Raw genomic sequence first — 23,678 nt, 5'->3', positions numbered from 1 at the left:
TACCAAGCCTACTCCCAAAACATAGTGCAGTATATTATCTTTCCTAATTCATACAAGCAAAATCTTACTAGTTAAGGTCATAAAATGAGGAATTTCGATCATATAACACAAACTGTAATATTATATAGAACCTATGTATTTGAACACATCTCAACCAACAATGGCCACTGAAACGAACAACACACCACGAATTCAAGCATTTAAAACTTGTCACGCTTGTCAAATATTTTACAATGAAACTGAGGAAACCCTTCTCGTAAAATTGCTTTATTACCAGTTCTCATGTTTAGACACAAAAGTCATACAGCAATCACAAAATCTGTTCTCACAAAGTACATCACTTGATGTGTTTACAGATGTCACCTGATGGATAGAAGATGTGTTTGCTCTTGTCAGGCCATGCCGATGTACCTAGGCCAACACTGCCTCATGGATGACATGTTTGTTCGCCAATGACAATTGTTCAAATCCACATAGTATAAAAACCACCTGCTAATTCAGCCGCCCCCATATCTGCGCCCGATTTTAATCTTCAAGGTAAGTTAATCGATCACGTACGTACTCTCTTAAATATGATTGAACAAAAAATCGAAATTAATTACCATTAATAAATATTAGAAATGGGACCACGCGATTTTTAATTCTTTGGGTTACGGTACTAATCGATTACAATAAATTAATATAATTACCATAAAAAACTTAAAATTAAAATTAAGCATATTTTTAAAATGTTAGTTGAACACATTAATTTAAGATATTCATATTTAATCATATATAGACATACACGTAATACGGATACGTTTGTTATTTTTTATATGAAAAATCTTAATCATCATAAATCATTGATGTGTGCGTAAAGCGAGTTAAATTAGAGTATCCAAATCCAGGACATTTAACTCGTTTTGTTACAAATACCACCAATACATTTTCATATTTAGTTCGTTGTGCGAAAATGTATATCTCAGTTTAGAAATTATATTGTATTTAACAAGCCGTACACATATGTGTAACAAAGATGTTAAATTGTTAATTGTGGGTTAATTGCCAATTTTTTACACTTCACAAAGTGTATGTAGTATAGAGGATAAAATGTTGACAGTAAAAATACTAAATTAAATTAAATAACAATACGGTGACAACATTACACAAAATAAAATAATTTAAAAAAAATTATTTCTCTCATTAAATATTTATTTATGCGAGTAAAAACCACAATGTTGAAACATTTATAACTAAACAAAACGGAATGAACTTTCTAAACAGAAATTACATTACTGTATTTTAGAGTCGGTAAAGTAACGCAAAATCTGTATTTTGTTATTATAAAACAAATTTAAAGCAAATAAATTTACAACTAATTCTAAAATATTCTGATTTCTATATTTCATCATTGTTTAATATAAGTTATTCAGTATAACAACAATATTGTCTAAGAAATAATTAACTAAATCTTCAGTTAAATATTCAAACTGTTGAATATTTATTTAATTATCTAATAACACTAGTTTTGTACTGTTCCGCTTCTAAATCGATAAAATATTTTAATTTAAACAGTAAATATAAAATACTTTCCAAAAATAAAAGTCTAAATTTCCTCTATTCCCCAATGGGACACCCCCACACGTATGTCTGTCACAGTTAGTCCATGGGAGATGTAAGCAGATTAACTTTAATTGAGGTACCAAAGTTACTAACAGGAGTGTCCCAGGGTTGCTGGGCAACCTCAGTACGTTGTGTGAGGGTGGTGAGGTGGTTTGAGCGGGTGGTGGGGAGGAGAGTTACATTGTTGCATACCAACTCCGCGCTCTTCGGGGTAAGTTCGGTCCACAAACTCAAAGTTCTGTAATAATAGCTTTCATAAAAAAATATTTTACTATTTACCGTTTATAATTTAGCATATATACAGTTATTTTCCTACAACTTAGTAAATAATATATTCTAGTGTTAATTTTTGTGTCGCTGTACATATATGTACGTCAGCTCTGAACTACTATGACTAGTTAAAGTTCCCACAAGTTGATCCAACGGCACACTAAAGTAAGTTCTGTCACATATTTATATTCAGAAAATCTTAAAGCATATGGTTTCAAGACAATTAATTTTCAATCCAGTCAGTAAATTAATTTGTATTTCAAATGCCATGCAAGACGAATAAATGTATTAGTAACATAACTATTTAATATATGTTAACTGCCCGTCTCAAAAAAGTATTAGCTAAAGTTAATTAGCTAAAGTTAATACTCCTGTTAAAATAGGGATTCACAAAACAGGTGGGGTCTAATGATAAAAAATTAAATATTAATGATTCTATTCGAAGGGATTTTCATGGGAGGATTCAGCCCCGCGCGAAATTTTCAAATACAAATATTAAATTTTTAAGGTCTTAAAGGCTTAAGAATTTGCCTGGGGAAGATTTTCGAGCCCCTGCTTTTGGAGGGTATTTTTACCTCTTAAAACACCCACTGTGTCAACCCCTCCGAAATAATGTTATATTTACTCATCTGAGCCTTATTTAAGTGAGCTTTTTAAAAGTATTATCAAATACGAAATTTGAAAAGCCGATTTTGAGATTTTAAGAACCACAGAACTAATCTTGACGCTCACAGTGATTTACTTTGTAACAACAAAACATCTAAAAAAGATTATGTTGTTACTTTTTGCTTATTTAATAAATGGGTTAAACTTTAACCTATGAGATTGTTTTCAGGGAGTAGTTTGATTTTGTGTTGTCTCTAGAAGTGAAAGTAGCGCTAGTCTTTGATCTTCTTGGCTGATATGTTTACAAAATATTTTAAATTATTAAATAGGTAGCAACATTTTAAATTATTAAATAGGTAGCTTGTTATAAAACCAGTACTATTTAGACTGACATGCGACAAAATCAGCTCTTATTGGCATAAAGTCTTGTCACTTTATATTAACTATACAAGTACAAATCATTTCCTGAAAAGTTAATTTATTTGAGTAAAACTATAACTCCAGAAAACTATCAACTAAGTTTTATAGTTTAGAAGAACAGAACTTTTAGTAATGAAGGTCCAAGTTAAACTCTTTAATCAGCTCGTATAATATAGTAATAATATTTATATTGTACTCATAAAAAGTTGTACCCATTTTAATTGATTTTTTCTGCGATTTTCAAGTCATGGTTTGAATGAAATGTGTTTTAAGTTATATTTGGAATTTTTAACTAATCAAATTTAATAACAATAGGCTATGCTTAGTTAGCGTTTTGATAGCTTTGTGTTTGATATTTCTGTATATATTTAATAACAACGATTGTAGTCAATAAACATAAGAAATTATATAAACCAGCTATCATTTGCTTTATAACGCTCAGCTCAACAACTTTAGTTAATGGCCGTCAAGAATGTATACAAAAAAGGAAATATTTTCTGGTTAACTCTTACAAAACGTTTTTGATCAATAAACATTAATAATTTATATTAAGCTGTAAGCTGTAGATATTGCTGTATTACGTACAGTTCAATATAAATTCCCATACCCAATGTTTAGATACCGCATCACGTTCACCGCTCTACCAGGCATGTGGGAACCTTTGTCACTATTGTGTGAAACCCTTTCCATAAATCCTTTCCTCTCCTAGCTAGCTAGCAACGTCAAAATTCAAAAATGGGTTTTGACATTTAAAATAATTGTTGCAACTTGTGTCCTATCTATTTCTAAACATATGAAATTAACAAAACCGTGGCGTAACTGCAAAGAAGATACATTTCGAAATCTGAAATAAAATAATTAAAAATGTTGAAAATTCAGTTAAAATGTGTGTAAATGTTGCATGAAACTGGCGAGGGAAATATTTTTGGAAATTTGCCATAATTAGTGGCGATGACTTTGAGGGAGTTTTGGTGAATACCCCCCCCCCCCAATTTAGAAGAGAAAGCAAATGTATATCTTCCATTTAAGTACTGAATTACAATTGAAACAAAAACCCATCAACCGCCACCAGATCTGATTTGATTAGTTAGATTGCGGTTTCCAAACAAATTAATGTAAATTGCATTGGTATAAGTGTACACGGAATAAATGCAGTAGCATTTTAGGCATTTGTGAACACATATGGGAGCACGCGGAACCAAACTGCGGAAGTATCGTTGTGTGATTGGTTGTTTTTCAATTATTTGCTTTGATTTCACAGTGACTAAATCAATAATCTTTAATACACTTTCCTCGAAGGGAGAAAAATGTAAAATGATTATTTGTAAAACTCATGGAGACAGTATGGCCATTTAATGTGGTTATTTTGGGCATTTGGTAATCAAGGTTAGTAAATAATGGCTGGGAAAATTATGAATTTATTTGCAATAGCTAGTTGAATCACAACTTTACAGAATTGCGTATTTTAAACTGAAAGATAACCATAGGACACATTACTGAATAAACGAACGTAATGTTCTCAAATGTAACGTACTTATTTTACACGTTTTTCTTTAATCACTCCCTATTGTCATATTTCATATAATATTATGCAATTCATATTCCTGATCATCAGCCGTTTTACTCGGGAATTAACTGAAATATAACCGATACGCTCCTTTAAATTCCGACAATTTCTTCTTCTTGGAATAGTCAAAAAGTGTTTTCCATTTTAACACCTTCACAGAAGGTAATTATAAAGGGTTGTTGTAATGAAATTAAAAAGACTAACCCAGCCGAAAGTGATTGTATCTCGTTAACACTGCAGACCAGGCACTACACTCTATGTTACGGTTGTCTCCTTTCATTACACCAAGAAACCATCTACCTAAGATCTGTAGATAACTCTGAGGTTGAGTGGAAGAGAGGGCTAAACAGCCCTAACTCCGCCTCAAAAATAAAGACATATTTCATTTCATAACTGGATTCTCGAGGGTGGCAAGGAATGCTATTTCACTGTTCAAGGATAGCCGAGAGTTATAGACTCAACTTTCTTCGACGCGAGACTCTCCGCGGAACGAGCTATGGAAGCTACTCGAATACTTAAATACGAAGGAGAAATTGACACAAAACGATTAAAATATAATATGTAACCAACCAGTAAATAAAATAAGAAATTTATAATCGACTGTCGATCGATTTCTTAGAGGAAGTTTTTATCGGATTCAGGAAAACTAGAGTGTGTTCTGATACTTAATTAATCAAACATGTCCCAGTTGAGAGGTATAGGTTTGTTGCTCCTGTATTGTGCTAGCGTACCGTATCTTTAAAGTAAGCGTGCTCGCTTATACGTTGAAGAATTTCGTTAGAAAAAGTACCTTGGAATTGTCATAAAATAGTCAAAATAGTTGGTATCTTGTAAAATTTGTGTATTCTATTTAAAACAGCTGATGCCTATCAAAACACAAAATTTTATTTTATTTCAATTATAAAAATTACTAAATAATTGGAATCTTATGCATTTTTTATAACTATACCGATTTTTTTGGTTATTTCGTTTAAAAATGTTTAACATATGCCATTTTGAAACGGGTAGAAGGATTTCGTTAATATTCTATTTTCAAAAGGTTAGTAAAATTGTCAAGTTTCATAAATTTATCGTAACTTATTTAAAACATGTTTTTAATAAAAACACATACAGACAGATAGACGGAAAACTAAATATTTCAGAACAAACCTTTACGTAAACCTTTTTGCTCGTTTTTATGTGTAGAACAAAGTCCTAAAGTATTGGATTTTTTTACTGAACACCCCGTATAAAACAATATGTAGAGCAACAACAATCATGAAATATATATCCTACATTTCTACTTATATTTAAAAAAGTAATTTTCTTTCGTGTTAAAATCAACCTTTGAAAGATACATATATCTTTGTCCTTCAACAGGCACACAGGGGTCTACGGGAACCCATTTAAAACACGCTTAAAAATATAAATATAAATACACTGAATTTGTATGTTTTCTTAGTGTGTGCGAGCTGTAATATATTGGTTAAAAATCATAAATATAACAATCATAAATTTGTTATCACAACATGCTGTAATTTTGACGATAAAATGTAATCTCTTTGAGAATAGAAATGTGTATGAGTAGTTTTAAGTTTTAGATGCAAACTATGTAGTGGCTAACACGTTATTATATGTACAAACAATGTATGAGTGTAGTTATTCCATCGCAATTATGACCTATCTTACATAAAATCGCAAACATAGGCAAATTTGACCATCACAATGTAGGCTGTATAATTCAAAACACGGGTTTTTTATAACAGTGTATCATTTTTTAGGTTGGCTAGTAATTAAAAATTGTCTTTGGTCAATAAAGAAAATTATGTAAATAATTTCGCAAATAACCACACAAATTATATTACAAACAATGTAATCAAACATAGACAATGAGGAAAAACACAACCTTAAACGGTAGCCTACACAAGGGTCCATTAGACCCCAAGACTAATAAAATTGTTTATTATTCAGCTGACAGCTGGCAACTAAGGCGGCCAGTGGTGGGGCTTGAAGCCTAGTGATTCCAAATAAAATTACATGAGTACCAAAAATTCCAACGACAAACTTAAACTGAGAAATGTAAAAAAAAGAAATCTGTATCGGATCCTTTGGATCCCAATGTGCTCTTTGAGTTTTAAATGTTGCTCATTAAAAAAACTTAAAATTTCTGTTATACATTTATATCCAAACATAATTTAAAAATATACTCATCATTAAAGAAATAAATACTCTGTGAAGGTAGACTTTGAATTCGTCATGACTTTAAGATTAAAACAATAATAAAAAATAATGTTTACTTATTTATTTATTATCATTTTAATAATCCATTTCTAAAACTGTGTGTTAATGTTTCGCATCAAAGTATGAATTTACAAAATAAATCAAGATCGATTAACTTAAAGTATTTATTTATTTAATTTAAATACTGATTTCGAAATGAAATGGTTTTAGGCTAATTCATTTTTAAATATTATTATAGAGAAAAAACAATATTATTTAAGAAAAATTGCGTATCCATTCCTTTAATTTAATACAGAATTTATGTTTTATAATAAGTGGGAAATAACTATACTAATATTAAAAAATTAAAACAAATTATGTGTTGTTTTTACTGTTATGGAGCTAAATAAAAAAAACAATATTAAAAAACTAAATTTTAATTAATATCGTTTTAAAAATACAATATCCAAAATTAGAAGTAAATTAATTCCTAGTAGATGCTATGCAAAAAGTTAATAGCAGATCGTGGTTTCGATCCACGGACCTCTGGGTTATGGGCCCAGCACGCTTCCGCTGCGCCAATCTGCTCCTGTAATAGTCCTTTGCTAGAAGGTATTCATAGCTGGTTCTGAACAGGACACTATCCTGCATAAGTTTGTTTCTGGTAAAATCCTTTGTTATGTGGATACCTGTATCACATTCTACATCACTAAACCGTATATTGATTTTTTCCTCAAAAAATCAAAAGTGTGTATGTGAAAAATGTACCAAATCTAATATTAGGTAAAACAAACTAAATAGAATCCGATAAGTTTCAGAAACATTTTAGAATATACTGTTAAATGCCTTATGTAATTATTTTGAATTTACCTTTTTTAGTTTACAAAATACTTAGAAAATTCATGGATGAACATAATAAACATCAAAACCCTACTTAATTGTTTAGATGTGTAATTGTCACTTCCTAACATTATTAGTAAATTTACTCTAACACAATAACACGAACATAGCCTAACTATAGATCGAAAATGCCCCACTTAAGGCTAGATCGCTCTATATGTATTTTTGAAAAAAAGCGACTATTACCTTTATGTCATAAGTCAATTAGGCCTACAATTTGCTCACATATTTATCCAGTCAAATCCTTTAAAACGAATCATAATTTTGTTTTTTCAACAGTTCCCGACGTGTATTTTTTTTCTTTTCAAAAACACTATATAACGAGAAATATTCTTTGCAGAACCTGAAGATCTTCGTTCAAAATATTTTAAAATTTAAAACCATAAAACTTGTTTAAGGCTCTCAAGTTCTTACATGGTTAAAGTTTTAAAAAATAAACCGATACATCAGAATATAGAAAGATCTGACAGAGCGTAAAAAAGATCTAGTGCACAGACAAAAATAAAACAGACGGACTGTCCTTTTACCGTTTGACTCTAAAATCAATAAAGCCTTTCTTTGGAACATGAGGAACCCACATAACAAGTTTCAAGCATCTCTGACCTTTCTATCGAGACTTATCGCAAAAACAGACGGACGGACAACAATGCGATTTCAAGAAGGCTTTGTCAGCTTAATAGACGATAAACGTAAGTCTCAAACCTATGCCCTTACGTAATATACACATTTGGTCATTTGAAAATACAAAAAAAATGCTTCTGTAAAAATAGTTACATTTGTCAAAAAATACATGAATTAGAAATAAACTGAACAGAAATACACTATCCTGACGACGGCTTTCTGACTTAGGAGTTCTTTTTGAGTACTTAAACGATATTAGGTACTAAATTTAATTCATTGGAGAAAATAGTTTTAGAGAAATACTTTGAAAAGTTAAATACTATTCTTCAAGCTCTTCACCAAGACTTTTCATGCCCAAGTGCCTACCCTTATTCTGTATGTGCAGCATGGTGTGGGCAGTTTGTGCGGTGGTTTTGCTCTGCACGATGTCCGCGACGGCATCCTCCCCAGGACCCGAGGGCGACAGGGAGAAGGAATATACGAACATGTGGATAGCCGAGATCCACGGAGGCGAGCATGTGGCTAGACGGGTAGCAAGAGACCTAGGGTACAACTACGGTGGTCAGGTGAGCCTAGGTGGCTAGAGGTTCGGTTCGTGTTTTAATATATATCTATGCTTTTTATATCATTTTCGTTATGCTCATGAACAAATTTTTTACTTTTTTAATATGGTTGTATAGTGTTAATATTGAGATTGAAATGGGTGTACAATAAGCCCAAAGAGAGACCAAAACCCATCGACTCAAATCCAACCAATGTCAAAATTTGAATTGAGAGTACAATATTGAAACATCATCAGTTGACGTAAGGAAAAATTATAAAAAGTAAAATCCTAATCATTAACCAGCCATATTTTTAGCTTTTCACAAATTTTTATATAGCATTATTAAGTTCATTAAATCAATTAACAAATTGTATATGTTATTGTAAAATATCATTGTTTTTAATATGTTTTGATATCTAGAAGAAAACTATACACGTCAGAATTCTAGTTTTAGAAAGTTCGGGCTTGAGAGGGATGCTTCATTCGGACACGTTCAATATTTTGAATTTACCACAACGGTCCATTTTTATATTCTATAAATTTATTTTTGAACTATATTTTTGAACATAATATTTTGATTAAATTATTATTGTCTAAGTGCTTCAATTTAAAGTCCATTGGTGAGGGGACGGAGCCGTTGTACACAAGAACTTACTTTTGAAAGACTGTGAAAATCAGTTTTTTAAGACCGTACGGAATAATCTCTAAAAAATTCAATCCAAATTATTATTTTCTCTATGTGAAACCAAAAGTATCGAGCACTCTAAACGGTTCCTTAGGCACGAGCTCCTCACGTGTTAGATTTAATGGGGTGATCAACCGAGGCGGAGAGAAAGAGTGGGGATGGAGGGGCCCCTCCTGCCAACTACAGATAGCCCGTGTGAGGAGCTCGTGTCAGTTTTGGATCCATCAGTATAAACATAAACATAAACATAACCTAAATGTGATAGTGACATTTTTTCTAACCACAATTGTTTTAGAGTTTCTTTACTCGTATTCTTTTTACTTACTTCTAAATTTGTTAATCTAGTATCGCCTTTTATACTATTTTCTTCCATAAATAAAGGTAATTCAAAATCCCAGTCATTTTTAAATCCTTCAGTTTCCATGATGTTAGGCATCATTTCAGTTACATTATTAAATGACTTTGGTAAATCTTAAGACCAGCGGCACGTAATTTCACCGAAAAAACTAGTCCCGATTATCGCCGTAGCCGTTTACTCCCCCCCCAAAAAAAATTTTTGAAAAAATAAAATTTGAAAAACCTGACTGACAATGTATTTATTTGTTTTTTTGGTGTTATTATTTCGTAGGGCAGTAGTCCAGGTACTACTTCTAGTATAAACTCGTCTTATCTTATCAGTCATAAACGCGCGCCGGTTACCTTTTGCCTGTAATGAAACCTGCGTTAGTTCTGTCTGAGTTTTGTGTGTGTAAGCAGTCATGGCGTGATCTGGGCTTGGACTTTGCAAGCTCGAGTTAATTTTTTTTCTAAAAGAGCAAGCAGCGCAAAGCGCTGCGCAGCGGGCAAGCATCGCGTGATATGAGTTTTGAATACGCAAGCTAGGGTCTTTTTAGCGTGTGACAAAAACCATCGCACGCCATTTCAATAACTTCACTAATTATTCCTTTCCTTGTCCATGTGGGTTTGTTTGTTTACGTCTGGCGGTCAATCGAAGCCGTCCTATAGGTCACGTGACCCTCTCGGCCAATCGGAAACTTTCCTGTTTGTCACGTGACTACTGTCAACTCATCAAAACGACCATGGTCGGCCATTGTTTTTAGTTTGATAGTCGTAAATCTTGTTATTTATGTGTTTTGTATTGCCAACATTTTACTGCTGAAAAACTGGTTGTTATATGTTAAGATTTACCATGACTTTATAAATAAGGGTAACTTTTTGGAGTTATAAAGAAAGTTCAATATTAATATAATTAATTCGATATAATTTCTATGTTTTGCAGATATGTTCGTGTAAAGTGTCTTTGGAGTTATAAAGAAAGTTCTATATTAATATAATTAATTCGATATAATTTCTATGTTTTGCAGATATGTTCGGATATAAAACGACTCATTAATTCGGATATAAAACGACTCATTAATTGGTAAGATAATAGAAATCAGAACCGTTCCGAACTGAGGTCGCTATTAGCCGCATGTACAGAGTTTGTCAGGAATTTTCGGGATTTATCGGTACTGCTCGGCTCTGCTCGGCTCTGTCCCCACTCTTTCTCTCCGCCTCGGATGATCACCCCATTAAATCTAACACGTGAGGAGCTCGTTTCCTTAGGCATTGCCTCATTACTTTTAAGGCATTTCAATTGAATCATCCAAATTATTATTTTTCTATGTGAAACCAAAAGAATCGAGCACTCTAAACGGTTCCTTAGGCATTGTCTCATTACTTTTAAGGCATTTCAATTGAATCATAGTATATACATTAACATCATTGCGTGTAGAATATTATTATTATTTATATTTTAGATGGGGATTATTATACTAAACATACATACTCGCATAAGAGTTAATAATTAATTACTTGTACAGTCTGTAAGAACCATGATTTTTATACGAGTCCATATCCATAAAAACAGCGTGAAGAATAAAACGTCACTGCTGGAGTATAAACTCCATCTAGACAATTGAAATAGAAATGAATTTATATTTCACATTAAGTTTTCAACGAATCAATCGAAATCGATAAGTAATTATAAATGACGTGACTCTCTGACACTTGGGGAATCAGTGAGTTTTAATTGAAAGGTAAACATCTTCAATGTCTATTTAGTTAGTGGTTATTGACTAGACGACATTTTTCTTGCTCTTATGCTTTGTCAAAAAACACACAGTTTTTATTGTTTGCCTAAATCATCGGCGTTTAGACCACTGGTCTTGAAGTTTCGTGGTTTACAGTTATCTTAACACATTAAATATTGCAATTCCCTAATAATCGACCCCATTGGGATAGTTGGTACAGATTTTGTATATATATACTAGCTGTTTCCCGCGGCTTCGCACGCTTTTCGTAAGTTTTGCCCGCGTATGAGCATTTCTGGTTGAAGTAAATTATATTTCCAACCCAGATGTAGATTTTACCTTGATGTCACGATCAAGAAAATATGTCAAAAATGTATTGTACATGCATAATGTATTTTATTACAAAGTGGTCTACCACTCAACCTTTAAGTTCAACCAAAAATTTAGTTTAGACAATTATACATCATAACTTAGCGCCTTCAAATAGTGTTTCACTGTTTAATATACGTATCTATCTCGTAATTGCAGGTTATAATGTGTAGGCGCTTTGAAAACTTTTCTTCATTTTATTCGTTTATATTCACGACATAAGCGAATAATTCAGATAATAACTATCCTATCTTCTAAGTTAGACTAAATTACGGATACATGTGAAATTTGATTGAAATTGGTTCAGTCGTTTTGGAGTTTATTGGCAACATACATCGTGACTCAAGATTTTTATACCTATATATAAGATATACATAAATGTTTGTATTACGGTGATTTTAGTTTCTGAGGCCATTACATGGTTGTAAGCTGGCTCAGATTGCAAACATAGTACAGAGGCAGTATTTATAAACACATGGGATTGATTGGTTAGTTGGACTTAACCAATAAAACTTTCAAGATGGCGGTCGTTCGTATTCGTATTTCTGTAAAATTTATAACTCGACTAACCCCAAACCTAGACCCAAAACGATAAATGTTTTAAACATATAAGGTAATTTTAAGTAACTTTTACTCTTGCAATTTTATCGATACATCCTAAGGTGTCAAGATAGTGCCGCTCAAAATTTGGACTAGAAATGTATATATCTCAATTATCATGCATTGTAGAGGGCAAAACAAAAAAGCGTTCTAGAATTAGCAATACTTCATTACAATAGTTTAGGTAATTTACAATAACGTTTGACCTTACTTGTGTTTTATTGTGTAAGGTTTTTAGTACAAAGTTTTGAGTAGCCTAATTAACAGTAATTTTGTGGAAATAATGGTGAACACCTTAATTATTGTAATTTCTAGCCAATTCAAGCTAAAATTATCAGATAGTAACAATAGGCCTGCATGGCTTTAAAAGTTTATAGTCTGAAAAAGGTTTCAAGATGGCGTCAATTTGCATTTGTGCAAATTGTTGTTTTTTTTATAAAACGTATCAAAATGTATTCTGTTTTTATTTTGTCGAGCAATCCCACACAACATTTATTATTACTCATTTTTCGACAGCTCCTACATCTTTCAAGATGGTGGCCTTTCAAAAGTTTTACAAGTATACAATCGTGCCGTTATAAGTTAATATGATTACAAGCATAATTTCAGATTTATTGTAACTGAATCAAGTTCACGTTTTTACAAATAAATGTACATGCTTATAAGGATTTTTGTTTTCATAGGTTGCAAGGTATGTTTGAAAGTGTTATTACTATATTAACATGCCAACCGGTTTAACATCCCATCAGTGTTGTACATAATGAAACGTATCAACTAATAACGCATCTTCAGTTTCAAATTTCGAGATCACAGTCACATGTGATATCTACCTTTCTTCCGAGTAACATGGAAGAGACGTTTTATGCAAAGTATGTATAAAATAAACCAATAATTAAAGCATTTTGTATACGGCAACTGTTGTTGATGTAAAGTGCGTAGGCGGTAGCTATAAACTTCAGCCATATGTTGCCCGATAAGATAAGGATAATATGTTATACCCTATCATCAGTAATCAGTAAAAGCAGCTAAAGCACAGGTTTATAGAGATAAAAACCGTATAAATCACGTTTTAGAAAAGTATTTTAGCCTTTCTTATCAATATGTTGTGTAGTAAACGATAATTTCAACAAAGGTATTATATTGAGGACTAGCTGTTTCCCGCGGCTTCGCACGTTTTTCGTAAGCTTTGCCCGTCTATGTGCACATCTGGTTCAAGTGAATTATATTTCCAACGCCGATGTAGAGATTGCCTTGTTGCCACGATCAAGAAAATCTGTGTACGTTTATAGCCATTGTACCCGTACATTTACTTTATTATAAAGTAGTCTAACACTTAAGCTTTAAGTTCAACCAGACATTTATCATAAAGACAAATAATATACATCATAACGTAGCGCCTTCAGATAGTGTTTGAATTTTAGTAAACGCAACTGTGTCGTAATTGCAGTTTATAGTGTGCAGGCGCTTTAAAAGCTTTTTATCTTTTGCAGTGCGTGCCGCCTAGTGTTGTGTTACATCCATGGGCATAGCATATAAACCTTCCCCGTGGAAAAATACATACACATACAAATTTTCATAATAATTGATCACATAGATTACGATTCTATAAAGGACATACAGACAAACACTCTTCTGACTTTAAAACCAAAAGTCCCGTAAATTACTTTTCCTATTTTGTTCTCATTAATCCACATACGTTTTAATGCAGCGTCTAAACATTTATAAATCAATGGTTTCGTGCAGCTTGTATATGTTGTGAAATATATGCAAAATTACAAATTTTTAATTTTATTTTCAAACGATAAAATGTTTTACCACCAAGTTGGGACAGATAACGTAATGACTACCTGTCTATTAGCAATAAGTAATTAATCATACCCAAATTACATACTTTAACTAAATCAATAATAGGCTACAATATTTTCATGAGGTAAATAACATATTCTAGACGAAGCTAAATTGAACGTAAAAATGATCAGATATAGTTGTACAACAGGGAATCTTTTCACTTTTGCGGGATTCGAACTCAAATTTATGAGTTTGATAAGAGGAGGCGTTAACAATTCAGCTACTAAGAATGTCTCCATGACACTAGTAGTGCCGCATGTATACGAATATAAATACATCTTAGTCCATTTTTAATGTTACCGTATATATATTTTTAGAATTTTGATAGCAAATTTCGTCTGATATTCAACGGCAAAGATTGTTTTTTTTAAAGATGCCTAAAAAAATTAACTTCGTTAATATGTCATATTGGATTGTTGATTTCAAAATCTGATCTTAATTCAAATGCCCACGTCGTTGCTATCTTCAAAGAATTAATTTAAATGACCCAAGAACTGACAAATTTCGGAGGTGTTACAAACAAGGAATGGCAAGTCAAAGACTACCAATCTAATATCGCATGAAACAATCACAGTCACATCAGCTGATTAGGATTGATGGACGGAGGCGATCGGTTTAAGGTAGATAAATTGGTCCAACTGTTTTCATCAAAAGGGTTACAACTCCTACACTGTTTTATTGACATGCCAATGAATGAGATACGGTCTTCACAAGTTAAAATATAAAATTGATGAAGTTTAACATCATCAATTCTATATGAATATGTAACTCCACTTAGTTACATTGAACTGTCAAATGAAATAATATTGGCGTTTAACAATATTTTTTCGGGTTTCATCCGGAACAAATAGTGTAGATTCTTGTCCCAGATATTTAGGTATGTTTTAACAGAAAGTATGAAAATTGGACTGAACCCTCCAACTCAAGTTATCTTGAGTTGTGTTTAGTTTTATCTTTAACTCCAGGAAGCCTACATAAAAATTAAGATATTTTATATATGTGAGGCAAAACGTGAAAAGAATCTTATCTATTGCCCCAGGCTCTGGAGGTTAACCTATTTCCCATGAACCAATCTGTATGAAAGAGGTTGCAGGTGTATTTCTATGCCCAATTTTCTTTCTTTCTCTTTTATGGCAAAAACTTTGTTGACTGTCATCTGAGAGTGATCTCTAGTATTTTATTATTATTGTGTATCTATTTAAAACTTTTTGGCTGTGGATTGTTATCATTTTTAGGTCACCATTGAAGTAAAAGTGGTATAAATGTAATTAAAAATTTTATTTGTGTTGTTAGTCGTACATAGCAAATTTGGTCAAATATTTTTGCCTTCTGGTTCTACTGCTTTTTACCCTAATTTAAAATCAATATTTCAAAAATGTTGAACATAAAATGTCCCGAAAAAGCAGTTTGTGCAATTTTGTTTGTTTGCTAAAGTAGCCAGTACTTAAACCATAATAATTTGATAAAAATCATCACAGTATTTTTAATGATTATGTGATTTTTTAAAATCATAATTCTTTACAACACTAATTTGCATGACATTAAAGGCAGACGTGTTCGAGGACCACTACGTGCTGACCCGGGACGACCATCCTGAAGTGTCAAAACGAAGTAGCATTCACCTTACCCGAAGTCTGCAAGACGTGGACGAAGTGAGTAGGTAGGAACTAATAGGTTCTACAAATATACGTAATAGTGTGGATAAATTTGTTATTTAAAAATTATAAAATTGAGTCCAAATCAAGAGGTTGTCACTTCAGCCAATGAGTAGGATACTATGAGTATTTTTGGCTCTAATTACACAATTGGCTATAATTATCTCCAGGATCTTTATGCAACTCAGAAATTCTGACTATCTGTTTTAGAACAATATACCACAGAAGTTTGTTTTTTCTGATCTAAAAATATTATAAGTTATTTTCAACTTTGTTCATAAGGAACAAAAAAATGTACAGAGTGAGCAAAACAATAATGTAGAAACGAGGGAGTTGGCTGACATCCTTCTAGTAGTATTACAAATCGAGTCAATTCAATATATGGCAAGTCTTTTCTACAAACAACAACCAATCTAAACGAGAAATTATTTCAAAAGAATAAAAAAGTTGTTTTTCAAACTACAAAATTGCTGCATCTCATAATAAGCAACATGTTAAAAGTGAAAATGAAAGCAATATTATTATAAACATATGATTATTATAAGTGTTGTGAACTGTTGTTAAATGTTGTTCTCTCAGACTGCATTTTATACCGCAAAAAGCAATCAATTTGATAAAAAATTCCAAGGCGTCTGGAATTTTGGGTCACTTAATAAATGACAAGAGTACCGTACTTAATAGCGTTTCAAAAACATTTTTATTGCTAGAACCAATATTTTAAGAATCTTAAGTGTCTACTTCCGTGTAAGTAGGCCTACTATGTAAGGGACGGGGCTGTTGCAGGTGAAATGGGCTGAACAACAAGCGGTGGTGGTTCGAAGCAAGCGAGGGTTCATACCCAGACCTCCAGAGGAAGAAGAAGATGAGCAGCAGTCAGAGCCAAGGACATCAAGACATCAAGATCTGATGAAGCTGCTGAACAGCATTTACGGTGGCAAGTTGGGCAATACAAAACCCAACACAGCGGTAAGACCAACGTCTCCAGACAGTGTGTGAGTCGACTTACGATAGTGGTGAACAGTTGAGTGTTGGCAGTTGTAGTATTAATAATATTTAAAATCTGTCAATAAATGTAATTAATTAATCAAACAGATTTTTGTTCATCACCCCCATAATACTGAACTTTTATTTTCATTTTCTTAATTTGGGGGTGTTTAGCTATTACTTTTGTTGTTTAAAAATGCTTATTCATTGTAAATCATATTTAATTTCCAAATTTGTAGGAGCTGAACCACATATCCTACAAGAAACAACCTTTTCTTCACATATTTAAGTAAATTGATTTAGAGTTTGACATTGTGAATTTTATTGATCTACAAAATTTCTCAAAGGTTCACAATAATGATAATATTGTTTGCTACAGCAGGACAATGATCCATAATCTAGCAAGTGTACGTGTTTTAATCTTCCTTGCGTACAGTATTCTTATCTAGATATCATGGGTCAAGTGTTTGCGGCATATGAAGCAATAAGATTGGACTTTCCAGTCATTTATTATGGACCCAATAGGTACTTCCTATAGCTTGTCATCTGTCCATCCTTCCATGCGATAATTCTTGATAGATAGGTCCTCGAGACTTGAAACTTTGTACATGGGTCTGAGGAAAAAGCATATTGATTTTGGGGTCATAAAGCAATCCATCTTTGTGTCTGTTCCACTATGCAATAACTCTTTCATTACAATCTGTTGGCCATTAAGTCTTGTAATACTTTGTTGAATCAGTTTATTTATTTAATACAAATATAAAGGTCTGGTTTACTCATGTTAGGTAGGAAATGTAGTTTTTATAAATGTGAGAATAAGGTGCATAATCAATAAATATTCCAACAATCCGTGAGGAAAAACAATTAGAGCTTCAAGTGTAATTATCTGGCCACTTCCACAATCAACTGCAGGTTTAAGTCGCTGAATTATCTGCACTCATTCTATTTGTAATGATTGATCCCATAAAAATGTTCAAATGTTCCCCTTTTTGAAAGAAAAAGTAAATGTGGAAGTGAAATCCTAACCCACCTCCAAAACTAACTCAGATCTCAGTGTTTATCCCAAAAACATCTAAAACCTTTTTTCATTTTTCTTCAAAAAGTTTTGATTGTAAGACTTTATCTTTTTACTTATTCTTTATTAATGGCTTATGGATGCCAATGAAGCCAGTGGAATTTGAATTGCTGCCTTGTGGTTAGAAAAATAGGATTTCTGTTATCTTCAGTACATTCCCAATGTTGTTCAAGTTCTGTCTCCCCAATCATATTTTGAGGATGGCAAAACTTGTAGTTAAAAAAGGCAAAGTTGTAGTTGTAGTTGTGTTGTTCTTATCTGAAATGAACATTAGTATTATAGGAATACCATTACACACATAGATCATGTACTCATATGGTTAGGTATGGGACATTTTCTGTGGTAAAATACCATTGTTATTCTATTTATTTCTATTTCAGTTCGTTTCGTTTCGTAAGATCATCTCACACCTTAACACCTTAAATTTAAAATGGATTTTCTTTTCAAATTGGTACAAAACTTATTGTCTTAATTATCCCTTCTTCAATGTCGAATTAGCTTTCATTTGCAAGGTATAAGAACCAGAGAGTAAAATTTCTTATCAACAGCAATTACTGTTGATGGTCCTCAACTAGTTTCAAAATCAAAACTACAAATAAGTTATATTTTTTCCACAAATAAGAGAGGTAAGTCTCACGTTTATCCTTATTCAGACAGTGCAAGGATTGTGACCAACAATTCATATGTGCCTGTGCAAACATTTTTTTAATAGAATAAAAGGAAGAGTTTTTTCTGAACGAAGGAAACTGCTTTATTAAATGTGTCAAAATCACCTTTTGTTCTACATGCACATTCACATTTACACTCTTGTACACTTTTTTGATGTGACTCAAAACAGCATTGCCCAAGTATTCCAGTTTCTGATAGAAAGAACTTCTTAAAGACTGGGAACCGTGAATGTCAATAAATATTTAATATACCGACCACAACTGACTTCATTTTTGGTAAAAGTAATAACTACGAAAAAAAGGCATAACCTATTATAAACAGGTTCAGCATAACATTGAAGGAAAATACGATATGACTATTTATTCACAAAGCAGTTAAACCGGAAGCTATTTAACATCTGTTGACTTGAGATAGCTCTCTATAGCGTGGCAAAGACATTTCAAGAATCTGATTGAGAGAGCAAAGTTTAGACGCAGTGTTAGTTATCATACCAGCCAGCTTAACATAAACGTAAACTAAGACTAACAACAGAAAAACAAACTGATTTGTAGTAATTGAATATTTATATTACATCGAATGAAGTTTCCCACACAATAACGAGTAAATATTTTGTTACATATCTATCATTGTTGTAATACACAAATTTTCATATTACATATATGATGACTGAGTAGATGATTAAAACTTTCATGATAAAGATTATAAAATAAGATATATCAATAAGGAATTTTTCACAAAGTTCAGAGTTTAATATACACCTAAAGAAGTACTGTATTTAGGAATGACATGAGAAAATGGTTTTTTCTTCAATTTTCTTCAATATCACAGTACCAATGTAAATCGTGTGAATTCTAAAAAAAACACATTTGACATAAAAAGGAATGTGAGCCAGGAATTTCAATCTTTTAAATTTTTCTCAAATTGAGAAATTGAATATTCCACAATGATTTTGGAGGAATTCTATAAAATAACTATCCGTCACAAGCGGTTTTGCACGCTATTTTCAAAACTGAAATTCTTAGAACTTATGATGTAATATGATTGAGTCCTATATAATTTTCCAAACATGTAGGCATACATCAGGGAGATACTATTACAGTGTCCAGGTTTTAAAAGTATCATCATGTTTTACACATGTAGGAGTATTTCTATTTCAAACTACATACATTACCAACGTCAGCTGGGTCTGCCTTGTTAACCTGATCAAGAAAATACAAATACACAGGTCTTGGAAACCTATTTCAGTCAAACAGCATTTACTTCTAGCCCTTGTTGTATTCTTGCAGTCTAAGATGTTTCGAATACCATAGTGGAGTTTGGTATATATGTATAACAAAAAATAATAGTAATACAAAGTATTTATAACTTGGAAATGTGCTTTGGTCAAAAAATCTTCTTCTGGCTCTTGTAATCTACTTTTGATCTAAAATACTTCTCGTGCTATAGTTAAGTTTGTCTTGTTGTCCCGATGAAGAAAATTTACATACATCCTAGATCTCTGAGAAACCCATTACAGCCTAGGAGGAAATCCTTCCTACTTCCTTATTGGGTTCATGCAACATTCCAAATTAAGTCGTGTTGTTTTCAGACTGTAGTCTGCAAAAGAATGAATCACTGAGGCATGTTAATGTTCATTTTTCTATTTTTCATAAGCCACTGTTAAAAGGCCATATCACAATGTCAAGAAAACCCACCAATTTGGAGTACTGTACCATATGTGAAGATATTCACAGTTTTATTCATTAAGGTTGGTTTTATAAGAATGTTTAAATAGTATTTACAACCCATTAGATGATTTTATTTCATATCTGGAACATTCTGGAGTTAAATTTAGATATTAACTTTGTATGTGCTATCTACATATACTACTGATCAAGCAGTGTATACTTAACATTTCATAAAATTTAAATGTAAATGGATATTTCTGCTAATTTTTAAAACTTTAACTGAAAGCGTCAACAGTTGTTTAGTGACAGTTAAAACTTGGTATAAAACATAAATGATACACTTTTTTCTAACTTTTGAAATATTCAAGGGAACTTTTCTAATCTTTCTCTTCATATGCACCTTTCTTGGATTTCAATGAATATTTGAAAAAAAGAATTAGCTGAATTGGCCATCCGTTCTCAAGATTTGCGATTCATTTTTATTTATAAGATTATATAATGATCCTATCTTTCCCACAGGCCCACTCGAAGACAAGCACCAACAGTAAACCACACAGTACCAAGACCACTGGAAGCAAGCTGGGCACATTCTCTACCAAACCAAGTTCAACTAGTCTTAACACGTACAAGGGCGTAACAAAACACGTTGAGTGTCTCAGCTCCAAGACCAGTGCCTACCAGTCAATGTTCAACGACCCTCTCTGGCCTAATGAGTGGTACATTGTATGTAGAGATCTTTGACAACACAGTGCAGTTTGATATTTGTAGTGCTCTTCAAATCTGCATTGAAGCATTAATGTTACAGTAAGCGTTTGAATTTTGCAGCAAGATTACCGCACTCAGGACATGCCAGTCATGGACCTCAACGTAGTACCTGTCTACAAGATGGGAATCACCGGCAAAAGCGTGACTATAGCTGTTGTAGATGACGGGGTGGAACATGGACATCCTGATATGATTGGCAATTTTGTAAGTTGTACTCTTTGTTGCCTTTATCCTTATTTAGGATAAGGATCCATCAACCAGTAGCAAGTTACAATTCACAGTCCTGACCTTAGAATGTCATCATTTGGCAAGTGATGTAGTCAACAATGGGGATTATGTGGGTTATACCTACCATTGATGAAGTATCATACAGGCACAGGCGTCACCGCCATAGGGGACATGGGGGACGCGTCACCTTCCCCTCCCAATATTTGAAAAGTCAGTTTTGTCACTCCCCAAATTTTATAACAATTTGGGGTTGTTTCAGTTGAAGCAACGGGTCAATTTGGATTGTTATAATGTACTGTAAAGAGAGACAAGTCTACAATTACAAGTTTACGTTGTGATGTGATAGACCGCATTTAATAACAATACAGTAGTGTGTGTAAAATAAAGCATATTAAACCTGATAATAAGTTTTTATTTAATACCTATTATATTTTTAGATATGTTTTCAGAACAAAAATGAATGGATTAAATTAAAAACCTGCTTGTAGAAATGTAAGATTTTGGTTTTAAATTAGTGTTAAACATCATTTCAGTCACAATTTTTCAAACATTTTCTGAGAGAGGAACCCCATATGTCCCGGGGGAGTGTCCCCGGACTCCCTATTCGTCCCCCCAAAAGTTTTCATGCTGACAACACGGATGCATACAGTATTCCCGAAATAAAACCAAAGGCAGTTATAAATATTGTGAAATATTAATCAGTGAAACAGTTGCCCATCAGCTGATATATACTAGACGTAACTAACAATAATGTTTTGGGCGTTGTTTTATTGACCATATGTAAAAACTTTAAATCCTCACACTTGAAAATACTGGCTATACAACTGCATTTGACCTGGGCCAATAGTCACTGTCATTTTTGCTAGTATTTCAGTCATCGTGAAAAGTTCAAACTAAGGATGACAGGGGTTATTCTTAAAACTGGAAAGGCTAAGCAGCAAGATACCGTTTTACCAGTATCATTTCATAGTGACTAGTTTGACACTGGGTAATTAAAATCTATCTAGGACACCATTATGTAAAGTAAATAATAACTACTAAAACAACCGTATTAATATGAAATTAATTGATTGTTGACTTACTTAGGTGGAAAGTCTCAGTTATGACATGGGCAGTGACAAGCCTGGCTCTACTCCAGATCCCTCCACTTCTCATCCCAACTCCCATGGTACCAAATGCGCTGGAGAGATTGCTATGGTCGCTAATAATAACAAATGCGGAGTTGGTATTGCTTACAACTCCAAAATTGCAGGTAAGCATACTTGTTCTTGATGTGCAGTTATTAGTGTTATGGGATATGTATAGTTTATTCAACATTTTATTTTACTGGCATGCTTAGTTGGCTACATGTAAAAGCAAAAACTTTATTTCAGTTGTAATTATTATTTTTAATATCCTAATATCGGCTAAGGAAAATCATCTGAACAAAGTAATCTGCAAATTCATTTTTTCACTGCTATTTTGGTTTGAACTTTGATGGTTCAGAGAATTTAAAAAATAAAGGTTTGACAGGACCACTCTTAAGGTACCATGGCTCTATCATGAAGAACTGCCAATATCAAATTGGAGAGGATACTTATACAACTGAATATAACCAACACAAGATACTTAGAAGGACTTCAATTCCTGCAAAGAAACTTATAAACACTGCAAAGCTGCAGAGAAACTTATAAACAGCTCAACATCCTTACCCCTCTATATCCAACACTAGACCAACAAAAGATCTACATAAACACAACACCGCAATAACTTAATTATTGCTCTACAATTATATGATTGCCTTTTGGAAAAATTTTTCCTATAAAAGAGTAATTCAATTTAAGTGCCCTCCAGAGCACCTCCACAGTCCTTCAAGACAATAGTGACAGTGGCTAAAACCCAACAGCCTTTCTACGCTGAAAAGAATTCCTCAACTAGTACAACAAATGTGCAGTATTTTATAATACTATTTCTCATTGTTTTAAACTATTTGGCACTGTGTACTACTAACTGTATATTGGACGGAGGTTATCCAGCAAGCAGCACTTCAATAAGAATCACCACAATGCTGCTGACCTGTTACTACACTGCCATTATTATTATTTTAAAATACGTTGTGACAACATTTTACTAGTAGCAGACAGGTGTTGGCAAATATGTACAATATGAGTATTATGATGGCCAAATGTTATAGATATCTGCAACGTTTAAAATAAAGTATCTCAAAGTTGGCATTACATTCTGTTTTAATAGCAATTTTTTTTAACTTAGCACTATTCTTCACAACTTGTCAATATTTTTTCATCCTTAGCTATGAAGTGACAAAGAGACTGTAAAACCCTAATTCTGAGGA

General features: G+C 32.6%; 1 protein-coding gene and 1 non-coding gene across 3 annotated transcripts in view; one reads left to right on the top strand and one right to left on the bottom strand.

Annotated features, from left to right (window-relative positions):
* Window positions 1–456: 456 nt before the first annotated feature.
* The window catches only part of LOC124365882 (neuroendocrine convertase 1-like), a 40,013-nt gene continuing 16,791 nt past the window's right edge, over window positions 457–23,678 (top strand). For both annotated transcript variants that reach the window (XM_046821986.1, XM_046821987.1), the window contains exons 1-7: window positions 457–537; window positions 8,571–8,751; window positions 15,851–15,955; window positions 16,742–16,924; window positions 20,873–21,076; window positions 21,179–21,322; window positions 22,433–22,598. In XM_046821986.1, coding sequence (XP_046677942.1) covers window positions 8,572–8,751; window positions 15,851–15,955; window positions 16,742–16,924; window positions 20,873–21,076; window positions 21,179–21,322; window positions 22,433–22,598 — 982 coding nt within the window. In that variant the 5' untranslated portion in view covers window positions 457–537; window position 8,571. The remainder of the gene's footprint in view (window positions 538–8,570; window positions 8,752–15,850; window positions 15,956–16,741; window positions 16,925–20,872; window positions 21,077–21,178; window positions 21,323–22,432; window positions 22,599–23,678) is intronic.
* Trnam-cau lies at window positions 7,181–7,252 on the bottom strand. The gene has a single exon. It is a non-coding gene; the product is annotated as a tRNA-Met (tRNA).

This window comes from Homalodisca vitripennis, chromosome 7 (assembly GCF_021130785.1).
Source record: "Homalodisca vitripennis isolate AUS2020 chromosome 7, UT_GWSS_2.1, whole genome shotgun sequence".
Classification (NCBI taxonomy): Eukaryota; Metazoa; Arthropoda; class Insecta; order Hemiptera; family Cicadellidae; genus Homalodisca; species Homalodisca vitripennis.
Note: the sequence above shows the minus strand (reverse complement) of the source record. Positions and strands in the feature narration are given on the sequence as shown.